Genomic DNA, 23,833 nt, shown 5'->3' with positions numbered 1-23,833 from the left:
GAATTTGATAGACACGTATTGGAATTAAGCATAAGAGAGTGCAAAGAAGTGATTAAGATAGAAGGTTTTTGACGACAACTCACATTTTGAAAAATACTACCATGTGACATCGCCAAACTCAGCCATAGCATCTAGGCCGAGTTTGGGGTGTTATACGACAGGAGTGAAAGGACCTTTCATATTTTCTTTTACAAATTTCTCTTATGGTAATTCCCATATCGTTTAGCCATTTTCATCTAACTACTCCTTAAATACAAACTTTCCCATTTCTATTATAAACGAAAAATATTTTCTTATTTTTTTCTTTGTTTCTAGAAAAAATTGGTAATTGTGAATAATAATAATATTGTGAATAGTTAAATATGATTATATTAAGCGACTTTGGGAGTGGGGACCCTTTCATATTTTCTTTTACATTTGTCCATTAGGAGTAGGCGATCCATTGATATTTGCTGCTACGTTTGTCCAAGTTGGAGGCCAAATCAAAGTCATTATTATCAGCAGCAGACACCCTGATTCATAAAAAAAATGGTTGATAATAGTAAATAATAATAGTAATACTGTGAGTAATCAAATTTGAATATGAGTTTAGCAGCGATAGGAGTAAGGGCACCTTTCATATTTTCTTTTAGAACCTTCTATTATGATAATTTGCATATCGTTTAGCCATTTTTATCTAACTACTCCTTAAATACCAAATTTCCCATATCTATTATAAAGCAAAATAGTTTTCATGTTTTTTCTTTGTTTATAAAAAAGTTATTATGGCGTTCTAATAATGTTAATTATTAATAATTGTAATGGTGTGGTTATTGCTCACTTTATTTATTAACTACGAGATTGGAGGTTCGATTCTTTCCCGCGGGAATAAGGCACATGTTATGGCGAACAACTGAGCTCTTTAGGGAGCACTATTGTAACACAACATACCCGACCTAGACATTACGGCTGAATCTTAAGGGACTACATACATTCCTTTGAAAACCACGAACTTAACATTTCAAAAACATTTTGTAAATTAATACTTGATAGTGACATTCTAGTTTTTAGGAAAAAAAATTTTCCTTGCTCGTTTAATTTATTTTAATTTTAGGAAAACACTTATAAAATTACTTAATTTTGCAACGAAAAATCCTATGCTAATTATAGTTTTGAAAAAGAAAAAATAATTGTAATTTGGTTTTGAAATTCATCATGTTGCAGTTCGAATTAAAATAATTTAAACATTAAAGCAATTTAAAACTAAAAATAAAACCCAAACATAAAACAATCCCCAAAAGTCCAAAAACAGTCCAAACCAAATATATGCTTAAACTCCAATCTCCTGCTACATTGATCCGTCCTAAGTCTATTGATTCCGGAAAACAAACAAAAAGTGAGCTTACGAACTCAGTGTGTAACACAACTCAAACAAATCACACACATATAAATTAACAGATAGTATTAAAGATTGATGCTCAGATACAAAACTAGATGTATTGTTATAAAAAAAAATATGTTTAGAAACCAGATACGGAACCAAATATATTTTTATTAACAAAAACATATGTACGATCAGAAAACTTATCATGTTCAGAAACATACACAAAATTAAATGCATGTTTTGATCTACCCCCATCTGCTACACATCATCTTCATCCATCCATACACACCAATTAGGGTATCAAGTACCCATCTAGCCCCACACACCAATAGGTGAGCGTCTGTCACTTTATAAAAGTAGTGCTATCACGCTGCCAGATAATAGTAAGCAGAAAACCGCCAGAAATATAAATACGTGGCTGAGCTACCAAAACAGATATATATGGTTTTATACCACTAGATAAGGTAGATAATTAAACTGCTAGCATTGCCTCGGTCATATCATATCCCAACCCAATACATGTGTACGTACTAATAGATATTCATAATACATATGTCATGCATGCTTTTCATAACAAATCATGCTTTCAGAATTGCCACAACACAGATCATATATATTTCTATATATATCACATACCTTATTCATATCACATAGAAAATCATATAATCAAATATCATGTTTTCAAGTCTTAATTACACAGTATGGTCCCAACGGAGGGTCTAAATACGAACCAGAAATCAAAAAACCCTAGGTGTAAATATTCAAAAAAATGGACTCATACGTGCGTGTGGCCAATACGGCCTAAATGCCCCAACCCATGTGGCCCACATGGCCTACACATGCGTGTATTGCCCATACGCCCGTGTGGCCCACACTACCCGAACAACTTAGACCATGTCGTCCACATGGCCTGCAACACGACTTGGCATATGGTCATGTGACGTCGACAGTAGGGATTTCGGCTTTCTTCAATTCGCTTTTCTTACAGGCTTGATTCACACACTTGGATATTTTCTTATGCGAATTAACCACGAGATTCCTAAAACCTAAAATAAGCATTTACACAACTAATTTTAGTAACGATATGCAAAACTTAATCAAGATTCCAGTCACTAATGCCCATATTCAGTCCTTAAAAAGACATTAGAACACTTACTCCAATCGAAGAAACGATTCTATGATTCCCTAAACGTCGGAGTATGATTCTACGCCTCACGAGATTATCCTAATAAAATATTCAAAATAAAAGAATTAACCCAACAGAACATTCACAGAATGATATAAAAAATTTGCAATTCACCTCCTAACCAAACGAATAGACTTATACTTGCACCAAAATCAATAGTGTAGCAGAAAACTTCAAAACCCACAAGATCGGATACAAAATTCTAGCGACATAACACCAAAGTAACAATGGTAGACGGATAGCAAATTGATAGGGGAAAGAAAGAAAAAGAAGAAAACTTTGGAAAGAAAGAAAAGAAAAGAAACAGTATGTGAAACAAAACCAAAAAAGGGAGTGGGGGAGTGAGAGACGTGAGAGTAGAATTGGGAGAAATTTTGGGGAAAACTAATTAATCTTTTTTTTTCAAAATAAAATAAAATTATAAACCAAATCATAACCAACCACTACCCTACTAATCTGAACAGAATTTCTAAAGTCCAAACTCAACCTAAACACTACTAGATGGGCAGCACACAAAGATATTAATAAAGTAATACTCATTTGCATGCTCACAGACTCGAACACAAGATCAAAGGGTAAGATGAAGCCTTACCACTAAACCAATGGGCTCATTCTTGGCAACAGATGCACACAAATAGTTTTTAAATTAGATACTCAAAGTTAGGGGTTTAGACAAAATTTAACAAAGATACAAAGGAAAGGATTCGGACCCAAAACTTATCACACCGAACCAAATCACTTTACTCATAAATTTCTAACAATTCCAAAAGTTAAAAATTTTTGTGGCATTACAACCATGACAATAGAACTGTAATGCCCACATTTCTTTAGTGTATGGACATTTTATTGAAATGTCCCACATGTGATTGCTACTTATGCTTCATTAAAGTTATGTTTCTAGAGATCTTTTAATATGCATATGTTATATATTGTTTTTCATAGGATAATAGATAGATAGATAGATAGATCAAACTCACTAGATGGTAACTCCATAAGCCAGTCCATACTCGAAACCAGATCAAACACACCGAAAGGTAACTCCATCAGATTAGCCGAAAACATAACACCTTGAATTTCCAACAGACACTGCCTATACGACTTACTAACCTGTACAAACTGACCCAAAGGACTAATCAGTGGTACCATACAGTACCATTTTAAATAGTGGTGCCATACAGTACCGTTTTGAGCAGGGGTTATAGGCATTGAAACGACGTCGTATAGGCCATGACTAGCGCGACCCAACCCAATCCGAAAGGTATTCGCGTGTTTTTGAAGCTTAAGTGGGAAATTTATGGTTTTAGTCCCCTCACTTCTATAATTGATTCAATTTGATTTTTTTTTTAATTTTAATTTTGTCCCCGCAGTTATCTTTTTTGTTTCATTTTAACCCAGATTGCAGCGCCGCATTTTGGAGGAGAAGGGAATATTTTCCATTAAGTCCCCCATGTTATTCGCGTGCCACATTTTGGCCCTCAGTTTTTTTTATTTACATATTTTCCTTTTAATTTGGTTTTAAATTCGATTTAATCCTTATTTAAATTTGCTCATTTCTTTTATAAAAATTTATTTAAATATTTTATTCTGTTGTTTTTAATATATTTATTTTTAAATCTAGTATAATTGTAATAATTAAACTTATTATTATAAATTTATTGTTGTATTATTATTTTAAAAGTTTTTTTATATGTATTATTTTATGTTTTCTTGTATTATTATTTTTAGTTTATCATCATAATTACTCTAAATTTATTATTAATATTATTTTAAATTTTCGCATACTATTATTTTAATTTTTTGCTTTCACTAGCGCCGCAAAAAATGCCGTTTTTGACAACGTCACTAACTTTTGCAGCGTTTATGATAAAAAACGCCGCTAAAGAACATGATCTTTAGCGGCGCTTTACCCACAAACGCCGCTAAAGAACATGGTCTTTAGCGGCGCTTTACCCTCAAACGCCGCTAAAGAACATGATCTTTAGCGGCGCTTTACCCTCAAACGCCGCTAAAGAACATGATCTTTAGCGGCGCTTTACTCACAAACACCGCTAAAGATCAAGACCTTTAGCGACGCTTTCTCACAAACGCTGCTATAGATCACGACCTTTAGCGGCGCTTTTCCACAAACGGCACAAGAGCTCAAGACCTTTTAGCGACGCTTTGGTTACAAACGCCACTAACTTTTTAAAATATTAAATATTAAAATCAAACATTATTAATATCAAAAATTATTTAGTATTAAATATATACTTTTAGTCAAAAAGATGATATTTAATCATATAATAAATTAATTTTTTAGTCAAATATTGAAAAATCATGTTAATATTTAAATAACAAAATTACAAGTTCAAATAATGCAACTAGTTGATTGCAAAAAAAAATGCACAAGTTCAAAATGTACAGTAATAAACTTGAAAATTTATAGACTAAAATGGAAATTCAAAAACCCTTTGAAATTAGACTGAAACGGGTTTACTACATCCATTATTTACTACATGAGTTTATTGCTTCTATAAACTCAAATTAGACATTGTTGAGGAAATATAACACATTCTGATAAAGTAACAGGCTAATGGATATTTTACTTCTGAGTAGTGACTTAATTGATTTAATTCACTCACTGCCACTGAAGGTGGTCTCTCCTCTTCAACAGGTCTTTCATACAAGAACCTACCTCTGAGTAGTGACTGAAAAATTAAGATAAAGAGTGCTACTAGTTTAGCATGGCAACATGTGAAAACAAAAGGATTTTCATAGAGCAAAACCATATATATATATATATATTAACATCAATCATCAAAACATGTGATCACACAACAGTCCAGAAGTGATTTATAAAAGCAATGTTAATAACTTCTTTCTCTCAGCTGAACATTAGAAGAGTTACACTCAAAGGAAAATATCCATTCAACATAGAATTTTTAAGCCAAACTAACCTTTCAAAGTAGACTTGGTTTCTGAGGATAAGTGCCAAGAAAGAGTTTTTGATGCAGGAGTATCTATACTTGAAAAACATTTAATCAGTAGCATGATGTTTACCTTATTCCTTTAAGAAATTATATCACAACAATGCAAAAAACAACTAACATAGAAGAGTTCCTACTTACTAAGAAACACTATACCTGAAGGCTGAAGACAAGATTTAGCATGGAGATAATTTTGCCTAGGATCTGTCTGTAACTGGAGACTAAAATGTACCTTCTTGCTGACAGAATCTGGCTTAGAAAAAATTGCAATAGAAGAGAGGCAAAGAAACAGGACAAAAAGGAAATGGAAATAAGAAAACATACAAAACTTCAACCAAGTTAAATCGAGTTTCTTCAAATTTGTTAAATTGTTCAATCCTATACATATCCACGTCCAATTCAAAAAGTCATTATGTTAATAATTTTAATTCCTACTTAAAATATTAATGAAATAAAATGAAAAAAAAGTAAATCTAAGACTTGAAGTGAAGATGAAAATCCTAAAACGTGAAATGTGAATGTTCAAATTTGAAACAATTATAAAGAAAATTATAGCTTTAGTACCTTCAATATCTAATGGGCCTTGCAAATAGTAGTAACAAAAATATATAAATTGACATGATCTAAAGCTGATGAAAATTAAGAAATTAAAATAAAATGGACACAAATTTAACATACAAACCTGTTATTTTATTTCTTCCTCAGATGCACGTTCTTGTTAGTTATTAATCAAAGAATATGCAAGTATTGTAGCACGCAAAAAAAAAAAATTTCATCAACTTACTACCAAGCAGCTCTATGATGGATAAATCATGTTATGATCTTTAACAGTATGTTTGTTCAAAATGTAAACAATGACAAGGACATCTTAGTGAAAAAGATGCTGGAGCAAAACTCAGTATTGTTTAGAGGAATCAAGTAAAAGGAAAAAGAAAACTGAGCATAGTCACCTGCTTAAGCTTCTACTCTATTTCATAGAAAAGAGAAAGATTGCCAACATATGAATTTCTGCAAAGAACATAATACACGGATGTTAAGAGAAGTGATTTTTTTAATTTGAAAAAAGGAAACCGAACATGTCCTTCAGTGATTTTAAATATGAATAACATAAATGTTATATGAAGCACATGAAAGAGGGTGAATAAGTTAAATATACAAAATACATGCTTATTTTTCTTTGCATTTTTGTCAATCCGGTTGATTATAAACAATCAAACATGAAGAAGAGAAAAACTACTAAAGACCCTATGAAACCCTCAATGAAAAAAACACAAAAAAGAATGCACAAGATAAGAAACATGGAATAAGCTTAACCTTGGATGGTCTCAAATAGTAGCTAATAATTAAGAAAGAATTACAGTCCCTATTGCACTTCTCTCTCTCTCTCTCTATATATATATATCCATATCCATGAACCTTAAAGTTTATTACCATGGTTTACAAAATAGAGTTATGAAATTTTAAAAACACAAATTCCTTCAGCAAAGCAAATCCTTAATTTTCAGGAAGCTTTTAAGATATTTAAGAAAAATAAAAAATCGCAGCAACATTGGCCAACAGAAGGGATAACGTATTCAAACATTAAATTGTTGCCTATTAATCGGGTGTTCACCTTCACCAGGAATCGAATCATTGTTGTACCAAAAAAAGAAGGGTGATGGATGGGGATGAGAGAAGGAACCTGCTAGCTTTCAAGGCTTTCTTTTCACTTCCTACAATAAGAGATATTATTGGACTGGAAATGGCAATTCCAGTCAAAGCACAGAAATCCTCTACTCGGTTCCAAAGTTCTCTTCGACGCCAGGTCTCTCTTTTTGCCACAATAACAGCAGCTGCTAAGTTGTATTTATTTTGTTAGCAAGAAGGCAAATGCTACAATTACATCTGCGGATAAGGCAAAAAGAGAATTCATTTCTAACATTGTACATTACATATTAAACTCCATCTCTTTATTTCCTAGAAGTTAGGGATCATTACTTGAACAGAAATAAATCCTGTTAGTGGTAATAATTAATAATATCAAAATATGATGACAGTCTCTGTACTTTGATAAAGTTTGAGATTTAATTCCTGTACTTGAAAATTAAATACTCAAAACACTTTTTTGATTTGAAAATTTCAGTCCAATCATAGACACAGTATTTTTCTTCAAAATTTGCCTACCATCAAGTATGTTTGGTGAGATCATAATGATTTGCTTTTGAAGTTGGTACTGATTGCATGGATGTATTGATGGCAAATTTTGACAGAAAATACTAACAGTGTCAACGATTATAGTACAAAGATTAAATCTCAAACTCCATTAAAGTATAGGGATTGGCAGCATATTTGGCCACAAGATAAAGAAGAATGTATCTGATTTCACTGAAATCTACTGGTACAATAGTAAGGATAATAACAAAAGGAATAGGTCAAACTGAAATAATGCTGAATTTTACCATGCCCAGCAGTAGCTATAGGAACTGGTGTGGCAGTAGAAAATATGAAAGAACGGCCCCTTGATTGGATAAGTTGTTTCCACCTTTTGCTGTTCACATGGTTTTCAGACTGGCATGACTAAATATGTTACATTCACATAAATCACATGAAACATTCAATCAAGATACATGCTAAAATACAAATGTATTTTGGTGAGCTAGTATATATTAGATATAGATGTGAAGGAATGTTGGAGTCAAAATACATTGTGAGCTAACATATCTTAAAGGGTAACATCATGAACATATCTATGTAATTTTGAATTATGCCAGGGTGTAATTTGAAAGCATATTTCCCCATGAGTGGACACAAAATAAAAGTTTTAAATTAGCATTAAAAAATCTAAATGGACAAAGAATCTAATTCTTAAATGTATATAGTCTATTATTTTTGTGGTTATCATATTATTCTGCAAGCCTACAGATGGGATATTTAAATGCTACAAACGGCATAGACCCAAGAATCATTCATAAATGAATGCAGTTGCAAAAATCTAGTTATATTCATAAACATGTATTTCATTGGTAAGATGCAAAAAATGCAAATTATAGTTATTTGAAAATGTACAATATTCTTGGACATCCAGAAAAAAAAAAGCATGAAAATGCGAAAGAAAGGTTTGCTGTTACTTATCTTTGTAGGATAGAGAAATGACAATGTAATGAACATCTGTAGAAACATGACTAACCTATCGGTCACAACAACCTTTTTCTTCATTTTGCAATTTGATCTGTCAACATCCAAAAAAATTGCCATTATGCAGCATAGTTAGAGAGAAAGTCCTAGAAAGAGAATGATTATCAGAATAATCTATGTGAAAAGTAAAAACCTACAATAGTTCACGGAGATGGGACATGTCGCAGTGTTTATATACAAAGAATTCTACACTTCTTTGTCTTTCAGCAAGACGAATACCATCAATTATTGATGCATGGTTTAGTTCATCAGAGAAAATGGCAATTTTTTCATCCTTCACAGGCACGTTGCCTGCTGCAATGAGGGATGCAAGGTTTCTAAGTGCTACCATCAATGCCATATTGGCTGAAAACCCTGTAAGACAAAGAAGACAGTCCTAAAGCATAAATTCAGAAGAAAAAAACAAGCATCAGTCTTCAGAAAAGTTTAGAATAGAAGAATATTTATGGTTAAAAGAAATTTTTGGTGTGATGCATCGAAGAGAAGTACACTAAGCGTCAACCGTTCTCACTCAAAGTAATGGATCAAAATATAAGTTTATACTAATAACTGATTTGATTCTTTGATTTTTTTATTTTTTATTTTGCAAGAAGAGATAAAGATTTAGACAGATTCAGTGGATTGCCTGATAAAGTTGCTTCAAGAAAACAACTCTCTTCCCCATAAACCTTCCAGCCAACAAAATCAACACAGTCCCTGGTGTAATGTTTGCTCTAAACAAATAAAAAACAAGTAAAAACCCAAAAATAAGGAACATTTCTTCAGAAATCTATAAATAAACGAATAATGGTTTTCAAAAGAAGAACCTGAGTTTGACCCTAAAAATCGAAAGTAAGAAGGGAAAAAAAAGATAGATGAGTACTTGAAATGATTCTTCTTTTTTTAGTCGATATCGGAGTCATCAAAATCGTCTTCGAAGTTGTTGAAGAAATCGGCATAGGCGAGCTTGTTGTCGGAAGCAATGAAGCCTTCGCCGAAGATCTCCGGTGTGTCAACATCGTCGACTTCCATGGCTGAACCTTGGTCGTCTGGGTCCGTCACGAATTCCATAGGCATCGGCTTCATCTTTCCCCCCTTTTCTTTAGACTTCTAGGGCTTTCTTTGTTGGTTTAATTTTAATTATTTTGGTTGAAATATCACGCTGAGCTTATATAGTGTCAAATAAGCCTACATAATTAATTACGGATTTTGCGACGTTTTTAGAAAAAATGCCACTAAAAAAATTAAATTTATGTAGTAAAACAGCACGTTTTGAAAAAATTCAATACATATTTGTGGCGTTTATCGTCCAAATGCCGTTATTGCTTACTTTTTGCGGCGTTTTTATTATAAACGCCACTAATAATTGATTTTTTTTACAATTTTATATTTAATTATTATATAATTTATATCAATTTTAAATAAATAAATTTTGAAAATTTAAGTAATATTTAAAAAATTAGATAAATTTTAAAATTTTTATATAATTTTTATGTAATATCTAATATTTAAAAGAATTAGATAATTTTATAAATTGAATTTTTATAAAATAAAACCAAGTACTCTCAAAATAAATATCGTATATTTTAATAAGAAAAAAATGATTAAATGACTGTAATTAATTATTAAGTTAGAATTATCCAATGTAAGCAATTAATCTCTCACATATCAAATTTCTATTAAAGATTGAGACGTTAATCATGATTTTATATTATTCATTTCCTATCCATATCAATCATTACATTAATTAAACTATAATCATAATTTTAATATATTAAAATTATGATTCTCTCTTTTACAATTATATAATAAATTATTTAATATATAAATTAAAAAATATCAATTAATCTAAACCCTAAACCCCTAACCCTTATCTCTTAAACCCTAAATCATAAAACATAAACCCTAACCCCTAACTTCTAACCCCTAACCCCTAACCCTTAAACCCCAACCCTTAAACCATAAACCATAATCTATAATCCCTAATTATTTAAATACTATAAGAATAAAATTTTAATTATCTCAAAAAAAGAAAATCAAGAATTGTAGATTTAATGTTGATATTATAAATTATTAGTAAATTCAAATAAAAATCTATCTTATCTAAACATTTTAAATATATATATTTTGAAATTGTTAAATTTCAGTCCTATATAAATGAATCACCATCCCGTTTCAACATTCGGCTTTCGAAATTTCAATGGAGTTTACAGAAAATATTTTGTTAGTTTATTTAATAATTGGGTGTTTTTGTGAGATAATAAGTAAGAATGGCGTCGTTGAAGCATTTCATAAGGTTCATCCACATTTACAATCTAAAACTGCACTTACTGTAAAACAACTTCATCGAACTGGGTATCACTTTCAGCCTCCTATGAACAGGATTAACGGTAATGTTTTTTTTTTTTTGGGAGGAGATGGAATTAAATTGTATATTTTAGTATAGTTAAAAATGTAATTTTACCATTTTAATTATATTTTTATAAGGATTAAATAAAATTTTTATCATTTGTAGGGATTAACATGTAATTTTACCATTATTAATTAATTTAAAAGTATATAAGTTATAAAAACGTTTAGGTGAAAATTGTTTTCATTTGAGGCCTTTGCCTTCCATGTTTAGTAAATTTAATAAAGAATAATTTTTCCCATCTATTTTGAGTGATTTAATAAATAATATAAATTTAAGGGTTAAAAGATAAAAATTAAATGAAGGGTTGTAATGATTTTTTGTAAAGTTAGAAGGATAAATAAATTATTGTCATTTTATTTATATAAATTTTAAATAATAATTGAATTAGTTTAACACGTGATGCCGCCTTTATTCCATATAAAAGGTTATGCCATATATTCTGTTTAAAAGAACTTATAGTATTTTAATTTTTCCATTTTTAACAAATATTTTAAATCCCTGAGCATTAGCGGCGCTTTTTAGAAAAACGCCGCTAAAAACAGAGCATTTGCGGCGTTTTTGTGAAAGCGCCGCTAAAGCCCCGACCATTAGCGGCGCTTTTTGAAAAACGCCGCTAAAACCCTGAAAGCTCCGAAAACGGCGTCGTTGGGGCATAGGTTTTTTGCGGCGCTTTTTGGAAAACGCCGCTAGTGCTTATTTTTAGCGGCCTTTTCCATAAGGCGTAGCTAATGTTCGATCTTTAGCGGCGTTTTCCAAAAAGCGCCGCTAATGCTCGATCTTTAGCGGCGTTTTTTATCCAAACGCCACTAAAAATGCCGCTAAAAACCTGTTTTGGTGTAGTGTCAAATTTGACCACTCATGGATTACTATTATTATTATTCACAACTATAATTGTAGAGGCTGATTTCCGCACAAAAGACAGGTGATATCCTTTTCTCTGCCATAAGTATCAACAATTAACCTATTGTCAATAACAAACCCATTGTGAGTGTCCAGAAAAGGCTAGCAAGTTAAATATTTTATTTTTACTTGTCCAAATTCGTTTTAATTGTGGTTTTGGTATATTTATGTTCTTTTATAAAAATCAGTTTTCAGTTATTAATATTTTGAAAATTATATAAATGTAAATTTATAAAAATGCATACAATTACAAATTTATAAAAATCTTATAGGATTTTGAAAAATATATAAAATTTATAAATATATTTAAATATATAAAGGAATAAAATTTCTAAATTTCTAAATAAATATATATAAATATTAAATCACTAAAAATCATGCTTGAACAAAAATAGTAACTACTACATCATGAAAATTTTGACCAAAACATGAAAATTATGTGCTGTCAAAACAAAATATTAATCAATTTACAAATGTTAATGATAAAATTGTAAAATTATTAAAATTAAGTATCTAAATAAATTTTTTTTTAAAAAAATTTGTCAAACGTTTAATTTTCTTTTGTTTAAAAAATTATTTAAAAAATATAATGCTATGTTGACTTTGCCACGTAGTACGTTAAATATAGGTCTTTTTAAAAATCATGTCCTCCTAAAGCTTTTCTATTCTCTTCTTGATAATGGTATATCACTGAAAGAAAATCTCCCGTGAGTTTAAAAGTATGCTCTGTGCTTGCCATACTTTGGATTCTGTACATCAAAAATTAAGCTTAAACCAGGAATACTAAATTCAGCTGAGTTTGAAGTAGTCTAGATTAATGGTCATAACAGCTAAAAGGCAGTGCCTATTAAGTGGCCAAGAGGAGAAGAAGGCCTTGTGTTGACATAGCATACCTGCTGTTATGATCTATTAATTTCAGATATCCCGTCTTCAAGCTCAATTGCCGATTTGGTATCATTTATGTCATTAACTAACAACTAAGTGATTAACATATTCAATTTTATTAATTTTAGAGTTTAAATAAAATCTAATACATTTATGTCATCAACTAACAACCGATGAATAATTTAGTAAGCGTATGTATGATTCGACTTTTTCCTATCAATTATATACCACTAATTAACCAATGGTTTACAACCAATTTTAGTTATGATGGATTATCATTTTACAATTATTGATATTTATAATTATAAAAGTTACTATCAATATTTCTTTTATATTCTATTATTGTTAAATATTTATTCTTTTAAATATGCAATTTAAAAATTTTAACTTAAATTAATTATAAATTAATGAACTATATTTTAATTAAATTGATTTATTTTATTTTAATATACTTAAATTGAGAAAAATTCAATTTTTAATTTTAAAAATTGATTAAATTTTTTATTTAAATTTATTAATTTTGAAGTAGATTAATATAATGTGAATTCTAATTTTAAATATTAATTAATTTTAGTTTAAATAAAATAATAAAATTACTTATTTAGAACTATATTTTGATTAAATTAAACTAATTTATTTTTTATACTTAAATAGATAAACTTTATTAAGTTTGAAATTTTGAAAAATCTAATTAAATTTTTAGATTTAAATTTATTAATTTTGAAGTAAATTATTATATTGTAAATTCTATTTTTAAATATGAATTCATTTAAGTTTAAATTAATAATAAATTACTTATTTAGATAGCATATTTTAGGTGATTCGCTTTTAGTACTTAAAATGAAGTTCACATATTTATATTATATAGATAGATAAAGAGATAGAGAGAAAAAGAAAAAATATAAATTATTTAAAAAATTAATATCAATTTGAGAGACTAATTTCATCAAACACTTTAATAATTTTGGAGTTGCACCTTATAATACATATTATGTAGATATAGATATATAATGTATGATATATGATATTTTTATGACGAGATACTGCATCCAAGAAAATAATAAGAAACCACTCCAAACGAGTTAATATACTTAAGATACAAAGGCATTTCAACAACCTTAAATGGAAGGTTTTTTTTTCAAAACTAACCCAAATAAATTAATTATTTATGAAAATGGCTAAAATGCAAAATTTTATACTAAAATGATATGTTTTTTACAGTGCATATTGGTGTTGGCAATCCCACCGCTGACACCACCCTCCATCATCTTGTAATGATTGCTAGATGATTGGCTAGACAATAAAAAATGATTTTTTTTTGTGTCGGCACTGTGTTTGCCAGCACCGATATGGAATATTTTCAAATACACTTAAAAATACGGGTATTCTGGGATTTAAAAAGAAGAAAAAAATATTTTTTAATAGGTGTTGGTGTTCACGTTGTTGACATTACTTCGAATTAAAAAAATGATTTTTTTATTGGTGTCAACGATCTCTTTGTTGGCACTGGTGTAGTTTTTGATTTTTTTTTGCCTGCATGCTCTGGTTGTCGAACTGTTGACCATTTTTCAAAATAAATCCAACGGCACTTTATTATTGACAAAAGACTGCGGCATTGCCATATTTATTGCCGCTAACCGCACCTCCACCACCAGTGTCTTCTTCCTCTACTTGCTACTATCACCACACAGTGCTTTTTGCCATCTACTTATTGTTCTTGAAGTGACCGACATCGACTTATTCAACATTGTGGCTTGATTAGAAAAAGCTAAAGAAAATGAAAAAAAGAGAGGAAGAGATGAAGGCAAGCCAAATTTGGATGCCCTGCGTAGTCCCTGATTTGAAAGTCACTCAAATGCAGGCAAAAGCACTCCTAAGTCAAGACATCCTGCGTACGGTAAACTCATTCACCCAAATACGCAATGTGCATTCCAGCATGTACACCTTGTCAATATATTGTTCAACATTCAGATTGGCTAACTCACATGTTGCATGGACATGTGCACATGGATATCGAAGCGTCTGGAAACTTCCACACTCGCGCTGCCTTTTTCAAAGATCAATTGCATAAGACCTATCCAGGACCCCTGTGCGACGGTTGATGTACTCTTGGACCCGAAAACTTTCCAAGTTTTGGAAATATAGTTTTGCATTCATCGACCTCGCCCTCTGAGCGTTGACTTCCATGACCTTTCTAACCTTCTCCACATACATGTGTGCCACCTCCATCTACTTCACTTGTTTCAGCCCTATTCTTGGCATCAATGTTGCTAACCTGTAGAACATAGCTGAGAAAATGGCTGAAATTGGCAAATGACGTGTACGTTTCAAGACAGAGTTAATCGTCTTTACGAGGTTAGTCGTCATTTGACCATAGTGATACCTATCATTATAACTTTTAGCCAATTGCCATGGCTCCATCCTACCCAACCACTACTAGAAAGGATTTGTTACCCCTACCATATCAACCTTAAGTCTCGCCAGCCTACGCCTAAATTTACATGGTTCCAACTTGTACTCTACTTATGTATTCTGATATAACACATTACAATTAATTTTAGTAAAGTGATTCAAACTATTTAAAAGTAAAATTCTAAACAGGATTTTTTAGCCATGTTCACGAGTTCTTTGCACCAGTCTTTATTCTTGTACTCTCAGTGAAAGTTGACAGCGATGTGGCAGATGTAGTAAACGAACCTCCACAGAACCCAGAACACCTAATCTTAGCAACTAGTCCCTTCGATCTATCAGAAATAATACAAAATGTTTTCTTGCCTAACAACATACTCCGCAAGTTCATTAGGAAAAATTCCCACGATTTGAAGTTCTTTGACTCCATGATGGCAAAAGCGATTTGTAGTACATTCCGGTTATTATCTAGTGCAACCGCAACTAGGAGTATTTGCGTATATTTTGTTGGAAAGAAAATTTGGTTTGAAAACAGTTTTCTTGCACAACAAAGAAACTAAAATAAGAAAATCGACCCTATTTGTGATATTTATAGCAATAAACCTTAACAAAATTTGTACCTATGTTTTTGGATTAGCAGATCCTTGATGTTTCTGACTTTCAACTAAATGATCTTATCTGCTATTCTCGTACTACAAACTACTTCAAGTATGGGCTCAAACCAATTGAATCAAAACACAGAACTAGAAAAAGTTTTCTCTCCTTTTGGGGTGAAAAAGAAAATTCTCTCTTCTAAATTGAAACTAGTAAAATTGATTTTTTGGAAAAATATATTGACCAATCCCTAATGAATTCTCTCTATTTTTTGGCAGAATAACAATATCTCAAAAGTTCTGTTAATAGCTCTATCGAAGAAGATGAACGTCCCCCTTAGTATTTATACTAAGGTTGTTGCCCCCTTCATGTTATATGGAGGGCTTTGGGCCTCTCTTACATCAGGTCCAATTACGAGTACTTCTTCATACCTCGTATTAGAAGGTGAAACAATATTAGAGAATGCTAGAGAGTTAGTAGCTAAACTTCTCAAACAATATTTGAAGGAGAACAATGATCATCAATATCTTTGGATGCTTGTGGACCATGCCTTGGAGCTACCTCTACATTGGAGGATGCCAAGGTTGGAAGCTAGATGGTTCATAGACGTGTATGAGAAAAACAAGGACAAAAATCCCATTATCTTAGAGCTTGCCATATTGGATTACAATATAGTCCAATCTATACACCAGGAAGATCTTAGATATGCTTCAACGTAAGTATGCCTACTGCATAGTAGTTCAAACTTAACTAGCATATGCTTTAACACAAGTATGATTTCGTTTTTCTTTTTACTTTTATTATTTAGATGGTGGGAGGAACTTGGTCTTGGCAAGAGGTTTAACTTTGCTAGAGATAGGCTGATGGAAAACTTTTTATGGAGTGCGGGAATGATAATTGCTCCTGAGGATGGAAAAAGTAGAATATTTCATACAATGGTCAATGCGCTAATAACAGTTATAGATGATGTTTATGATGTTTATGGAACCTGGAGCTCTTCACGAATGTTGTTGAAAGGTTTGCACATCTAATTTTATCTTCTCTTGGTAATTTTTACCAATGTTTAATAAGCTTAAATATATATGCTGGTGTAATTTCAGATGGGATATAAATGAAATACATAGGCTTCCAGACTATATGAAGATATATTATCATGCTCTTTACAATTCCGTAAATGAAATGGCATTTGACACTCTTAAGGAACAAGGGATAGATGTCATTCCCTTCCTCAAGAAACTGGTATTAAACCAATTTCTACCAATTTCTACTCTCTTTCTTGCTTTTCCTCATCAGCTCTATTTGATTTGTTTTATTCATTTAGTGGACAGATCTTTGTAAAGCATATTTGGTGGAGGCAAAATGGTATTACCACTACACCAAAACAGGTTTTTAGTGGCGTTTTTTTAAGCTTTTAGCGGCACTTATTAGCGCCAATAAAAGTATTTGTGGCGCTTCCTAAAGCGCCGCTAAAATTGCCGCTATTGACAACGCCACAAACATTTGCGGCGTTTATCTTTAAAAACGCCGCTAAAGGTCATGTTCTTTAGCGGCGCTTTATACACAAACGCCACTAAAAATCATGTTCTTTAGCGGCGCTACTTCCACAAACGTCGCTAAAGATCATGTTCTTTAGCGGCGCTTTATACACAAACGCCGCTAAAGATCATGTTCTTTAGTGGCAATTTTTCACAAACGCAGCTATTTGTTTGGTTGCTTTTAGCGGCGCTTTTTTAAAAAACGCCACTAATTTTGGGGTTTTTGAAAAATTAAAATTTTTTTCAGCCCTCCTGTAGCAACAAATCAAAAGCAATCAAATCCAAACCAGCCAATAGCAATAAATATTTATATAATATTTCAAATTAAACGAATATTATAATATTAATATCAATATTTTATTATTTTCACAAAAATGTTAAAATGATAAAAATATTTATACAATACACTATGACGACGGAGGTTGGGAGTGCTGAAACATCTTCATCATACTCTGAAGCTGTTGTTGGAGTTCGTCGTACTTTCTGTTTTGCTCTGCTTCTCTCGCTGCAGCCTCTGCTTCTCTGGATGCCGCATCAGCTTTAAGTTGTCGCTGGAGTTCTTCATATTTCTTTTGAACCTCTGCTTCTCTCGCTGTCGCATCTGCTTTTGAGTTGTAGCTGGAGTTCTTCATATTTCTTTTGAACCTCAACTGTGGTCGCTTGCATTTGAGCCATCTGGTCTTTTAACCTATGAACGTCAGCTTGAGCCTGACTCCCCGAAGGCATGTATTGCTGCGAGCTGGATCCAAAATATTGGGTTGGGCTAACAAAAGATCCTTGAAATCGAACCCGGCCATACCTTTCAGGACCCATAACTTCAGTAATAATCCAGTTATCAATGTCTTCAAGATGAACAGAACTATCACTAGAAGCAATCGCTTCGTACTCTGTCTTTTTATTCTTTAGTTTCTCCTAATAAATAAATCACATATTTAAGAACACAATATATATGAAAAAAAACAAATGCAACACAAGTTAACAATAGTAGCATTACAAGCAATGAATTAAACTATTAGAAAATCGTATTAAGTAAACGTACCATTATTTCTGCAGCTTCAAGAGTCATAGGAGATCCATCTTTCTTCTTATGTGTAATCTCAAAAAGTTGAAGGCGTCCACCATAATACCACCATAATACCACCATATCAATTAGTCCCAATATTTGAAAGGAAATCCAGCAATTAAATCTATACATAATCGGAGCCCCAAGAGATTAAATTTTCAGAAATCATCATGATAAAACTATTATTGAATAGAATTTTGAACTAAAAGGTACCTTAATAATTTCAACAACCTGGTCTACTCCACTCTCACTAGAAAATAGAGGCTGCAGTCAGAAAAATGGTATTTGTTAAGTAATTTAAAGGGAAAATGCATATAAATAAGCAAATAAATTTTGCAACGAATCATGTACCTGCCCAAGCAATATTAATTCAGGTGTATTCGGTTGCACCAAATATTAATTCAGGTGCTCGATAGTACCTAGAACAGATGTAAGATTATAAGATTAGGACCAAATATTATGTAAGTCAATTGAACCAAATATAAAAACTTTATCAATATCACTACCATATATTAACTCGAAGATTAAATGGCAGCTTCAGTTGAACCAATATAGTTGCAGGAGGAGCAGGAAGCAGTAACTGATTAAATGCAGTAGAGGGCTGCCGACAATTCCACAAGTCAGAATATATACAAGAATAAAAATAATATAGAGGATAAAACTTAGTCAAATCTAAGGGTAGAAAACTACTAAGATAAAACTTTGGCTTTAGCATATGAACCAAAATAGTATTTGTTTTCGTTAGTTCAGTGCATCAACAACTGCAACTTCAATAATAATTCCCATTAACATATAAAATAGACATACATACGAATGGCTCTAGTTTTATGATATACTTAGACCTACACATGTTAAATAACAATAACAAATAACAAATAACAAAAACAATGAGAAATAACAATAACAAATAAACAGTTCTACGATTTCCAAAATACAAAATACAATTAGAATATATAAACAGAAGTTTTTAAAAGATGGAATCCAAATTCATAGTTTATCATTATGGCAACCCAAAGCCGCACTCCTGCAATAACTGTTGACTGTTCTTTTTTATAAATAGAACCAACAATTTCCTTAAACATCAGCAAAATAATTACATTAAAGCAGAAAGCAAGGCACCATGCTCTCACTACTTGAACCTTTCTTATTTGTCATTTTACCAAAAATTAAATATAAAAAGGTTGACTTTTGTCCTCAAATGCTTATAAGTGTTTATAAGGTGTTTTTAAAATTAAAAAAAAATCAAATTACAATTAAACTTTTAAGTCGTAAAAGTATTAGGTTTTTGATAAAATTTACTCAAAATTGATCTACGTCTTAACCTGCTCTAAAGTTATAATATTAGATGAACTATATTTTTCAATGCAATAAAATAAACTTTTAATATGAAAGGATTGTTGTAGATAATAATTTAATTAAGTACAACATTTAACTAATTAACGCAACCAATATTTATAACAGAGAAGGGATTATTATAATGATAATACTAATTCAACAAAAAATTTAATTTAAAATTCTACACTATCGGGAAAAAGAAGGAAGAACACTTACACCCCAAAATCGAGAATACGCAAGGGGTCGAATGCTCTTGCAGGAACTAGAATAGAGTAACGGCGTTGTTCCTGTCTTGTATGCGACGCAGTTCCAACACCTTCGGGTTAAAAATCGAGCTTTACGGCGGATTGAGAGCTTCAATTTTGAAAGGAAACAGTTTCAGTTTGGGAGAAAATGGAAGTAGCATGGACGAACCGGACAAGAAATAATGGGATTTGGGAAATTGGGGGTTTGGATCACAATGGGATTGCAAGTTTCGAGATTGGGGAAAAAAATTGGGGAAGAATAACCTAGGGAAATTTAGGGAAAACAGCTGCAGTCGATCGGGGAAATCTCACATGAGGGAAAGTAAAGGAATTCGGGGTTAATAAAACGACGTCGTTTAGGTTAGTTTAATTAAATTTTGTGGCGTTTCTTAATAAGCGCCACTAAAGCATAGGAAAAAACGGCACCGTTTAGAAAACTATTAAAACCTATTTGTGGCGTTTTCTGCTAAAGCGCCACTAAAGCATAGTCCTTTTACGGCGTTTTACAAAAAACGCCACTAAAATTTTGCATCAAACGCGTCTGTTTAGTTAAATATCAAGACAAATTTTGCGGCGCAATATAAAAAAACGCCACTAATTTCTATCCTTTTGCGACATTTTGTAAAAACGCCACTAAGAACACAGATCAAAACGCAGTGTTTTTGCCATTTCTGAAACAAAGTTGCGGCGTTTTTTATAAACGCCACTAGTAACAAAAAATAAAACGTCTTCGTTTTGCATACTGTGACATATTTGTGGCATTTTTTACTAAAACGCCACTAATGCATAAACACTAAAATAAAATCAATTCCACATGTCATTTTTATAAACACTAAAATTAATTTATTTCGAAAAAAAGGGAAATTATAAAAATACGTATATAAATTGGTTTTTCTGTAGAAATTCAAATAATTCCTTGTGAAATCTAAAAATTTCTCATTTTACTGGAAAAAACTAAAAGTAATCCCAAGAAAGGAAAAGAAATGAAAATGTTTTCATTTTAAACTTAAACTTAAACTAGATTCATCCTATTAAATTATTATTTTCATTTCATTTTATATTATAAAAGTATACATATATAAATACAAAACAACTTTTAAAATTACTCTCCATATATTCAAACAAGCAGTGAACTTTCAAAATCGGGGAAATCTGACATGGGGGAAACTAAAGGAAATTTGGGGTTAATAAAACGACGCCGTTTATGTTAGTTTTAATTAAATTTTGTGGCGTTTCTTAATAAGCGCCACTAAAAGCATAGGAAAAAAATGGCACCGTTTGAGAAACTATTAAAACCTATTTGTGGCGTTTTCTACTAAATCGCCACTAAAGCATAGTCCTTGTACGGTGTTTTACAAAAAACGCCACTAAAATTTTGCATCAAAACGTACCGTTTTGTAGTATCAGGCACAATTTTTGTGGCGCAATTTAAAAAAACGCCACTAATTTCTATCCTTTTGCGACGTTTGGTAGAAAACGCCACTAAGAACACAGATCAAAACGCAACGTTTTGCCATTTCTGAAACAAAATTGCGGCGTTTTTTATAAACGCCACTAGAAACACAAAATAAAACGTCATCGTTTTGTATACTGTGACATATTTGTGGCATTTTTTACTAAAACGCCACTAATGCATAAACACTAAAATAAAATGAATTTGTCATTTTTTATAAACCTTAAACCGTTAGAGCCATAAACAATAAGACACAAACAATTAAAAACAATACCATAAACCAAACCCTAAATCGTAAACCCTAAATCCAAATAACAAACATTAACCACTAAACCTAAAATACTAAACATTAAATGTACCCTAACACCCTAAACTTTAAACCATAAATATATATTATAAGTTACAATTAAAAGTAATTAAAAAGAATCTTATTGCTTGTTTGAACCCTAAAATAACTTTATATTTTTTATCAAAATCCCTAACCCTTAAACCCTAATACCATAACCGGCCGTTAAAACCATAATTAAACACTAAGACTCTGACTATAAAAACTAAACTCCAAACAACAAACTTTAAAACACTAAATCACAAACCCAATATAACAAACCCTAAACCATAAACTTAAAATTATAGTATATATTAAACCTTAAACTATAAAACCCTCAAACTACATACTATAGTCCTTAAACCACCAATTAAACCCTAAACCCCAAATTTTTAATCAATATTAAGTACTACTTCCACAATTTTTATAAACATATATAACCTTTTACATTAATATATATATCTATGTATATACATGTACATCATGTTTATAAACATATATAAGCTTTTACATTAATATATTTTTTTGAAATTTTTAGGGGTTTAGGGTTTTAAAAATTATAAATTTAGGGTTAAAGGGTTTTGAGAAAGCCATATGGCCGGCGTCGATTTTAACAGCTTAATGGTAACTTAAATGAAAACTTCGAATTTTAATTAATATAAATAAATCAATTAAATAATAAATAGGTAAATAATTTTTTGCGGCGCTTTTTAAAAAATGCCACTAAATGAAGAGCATTAGCGGTGTTTTTAAAAAAGCGCCGCTAAAGGCCTGAGAATTAGCGCCACATCCATAAAAACGCCACTAAATCCCAGAATATTAGCGGCGCATAAATAAAAACGCCGCTAAAGCTCAGAACATTAGCGGCGCTTACATAAAAACGCCGCTAAAGCACATAACATTAGCGGCGCTTACATAAAAACGCCGCTAAAGCCCAGAACATTAGCGGCGCTTCCATAAAATCACCGCTAAAGCCCCCGAAAAGTCAGAAAACGGCGTCGTTGGGTTTCAATTTTTGCGGCGTTGTTTTGAAAAACGCCAGTAATTATCTTTTTTGCGGCGTTTTATCTAAAGCACCGTTAATTCTCGATTTTTAGTGGCATTTTCTCTCTAAACGCCGCAAAATGTGCCGCTAAAAGCCTATTTTGGTGTAGTGTACACTGGATATACGCCAACCTTACAAGAGTACATTGATAATGCTTGGATTTCAGTAGGGGGTTCTTTAATGCTTGCTCATTCTTATTTGGTAACTGACCATATAACCGAAGAGGGATTGCACAACATCCAAGAAAATTAAGCTGATATAATATATGGGTCCTCCTTAATTATACGATTAACAAACGATTTAGGGACATCACCGGTAAGCAATATATAGTTGTAAACTTGACATTTCCATGAATTAATTACTCTAGTACTGATATGCTTGCCGTATTTTTTTTTGGGGGGGGGCTAGCATGAGCTAAAAAGAGGTGATATTCCTAAATCAGTCCAATGTTATATGTACGAAAGTGGAGTATCTGAAGAAGAAGCTCATGAACACATAAGGAAGTTAATTGACGCAACATGGAAAAAGATAAATGAGGATCAAATGGCGAAACTTCCTTTCTCTCGAAAGTTTATTGAAATTAGTAAGAACATTGCTAGAGTGTCTTTATTGATGTACCAAAATGGCGATGGCCATGGTATTGAAGATAAGGAAACCAAAGATAGAGTGTTATCTTTATTTGTCCACCCAATTTCTTTGCCCAAATGATTAAGAACATTAGAGTCATTTCCATACAGGGTCAAGAAAATTGTTAGCTTTTAGTGTAATATGTCAAATCATTTTATGATCTTTTACTATGGTTTACAATAAACTTATGGTAGTGTAAGGACTATCCTAGTACATGTTGTTTCCCTTTGCTTTTGATGGTTTCTACTTCTCTACATTGTTCTGTTTATGAGTCTTTTAAGCCTTTGTTTGGAACTGTGTTCTTATAAAATGAATGCTACATGTTTTCTAAAACAA

At 31.5% G+C, this 23,833-nt stretch overlaps 1 protein-coding gene and 1 pseudogene across 12 annotated transcripts; one reads left to right on the top strand and one right to left on the bottom strand.

Annotated features, from left to right (window-relative positions):
• Positions 1-1,955: 1,955 nt before the first annotated feature.
• On the bottom strand, positions 1,956-9,804 carry LOC105766309 (8-amino-7-oxononanoate synthase). Of its 12 annotated transcripts, none has more exons than XM_052629962.1 (10): positions 9,552-9,804; positions 8,827-9,043; positions 8,682-8,723; positions 7,954-8,042; positions 7,128-7,347; positions 6,466-6,523; positions 5,672-5,764; positions 5,486-5,548; positions 2,520-2,588; positions 1,956-2,409 (listed from the first exon to the last, which is right to left on the bottom strand). In XM_052629962.1, exons 1-5 carry the CDS (start codon positions 9,685-9,687, stop codon positions 7,145-7,147), a joined length of 687 nt encoding a protein of 228 aa, XP_052485922.1. In that variant the 5' UTR covers positions 9,688-9,804; the 3' UTR covers positions 1,956-2,409; positions 2,520-2,588; positions 5,486-5,548; positions 5,672-5,764; positions 6,466-6,523; positions 7,128-7,144. The 12 variants fall into 12 exon arrangements, 11 of the variants coding, with proteins under 11 accessions (XP_052485922.1, XP_052485925.1, XP_052485921.1 ...); XM_052629965.1 differs by lacking the exons at positions 1,956-2,409; positions 2,520-2,588 and adding exons at positions 4,982-5,236; positions 9,315-9,402 and having other exon boundaries at positions 8,827-9,065; positions 9,552-9,701; XM_052629961.1 differs by lacking the exons at positions 1,956-2,409; positions 2,520-2,588 and adding an exon at positions 4,982-5,236.
• A 6,388-nt stretch (positions 9,805-16,192) lies between these two features.
• LOC105767120 (terpene synthase 10-like) lies at positions 16,193-23,578 on the top strand (annotated as a pseudogene).
• The last annotated feature ends 255 nt before the right edge of the window (positions 23,579-23,833 follow it).

The sequence above is a fragment of the Gossypium raimondii genome, chromosome 5 (assembly GCF_025698545.1).
Source record: "Gossypium raimondii isolate GPD5lz chromosome 5, ASM2569854v1, whole genome shotgun sequence".
Taxonomy (NCBI): domain Eukaryota; kingdom Viridiplantae; phylum Streptophyta; class Magnoliopsida; order Malvales; family Malvaceae; genus Gossypium; species Gossypium raimondii.
Note: the sequence above shows the minus strand (reverse complement) of the source record. Positions and strands in the feature narration are given on the sequence as shown.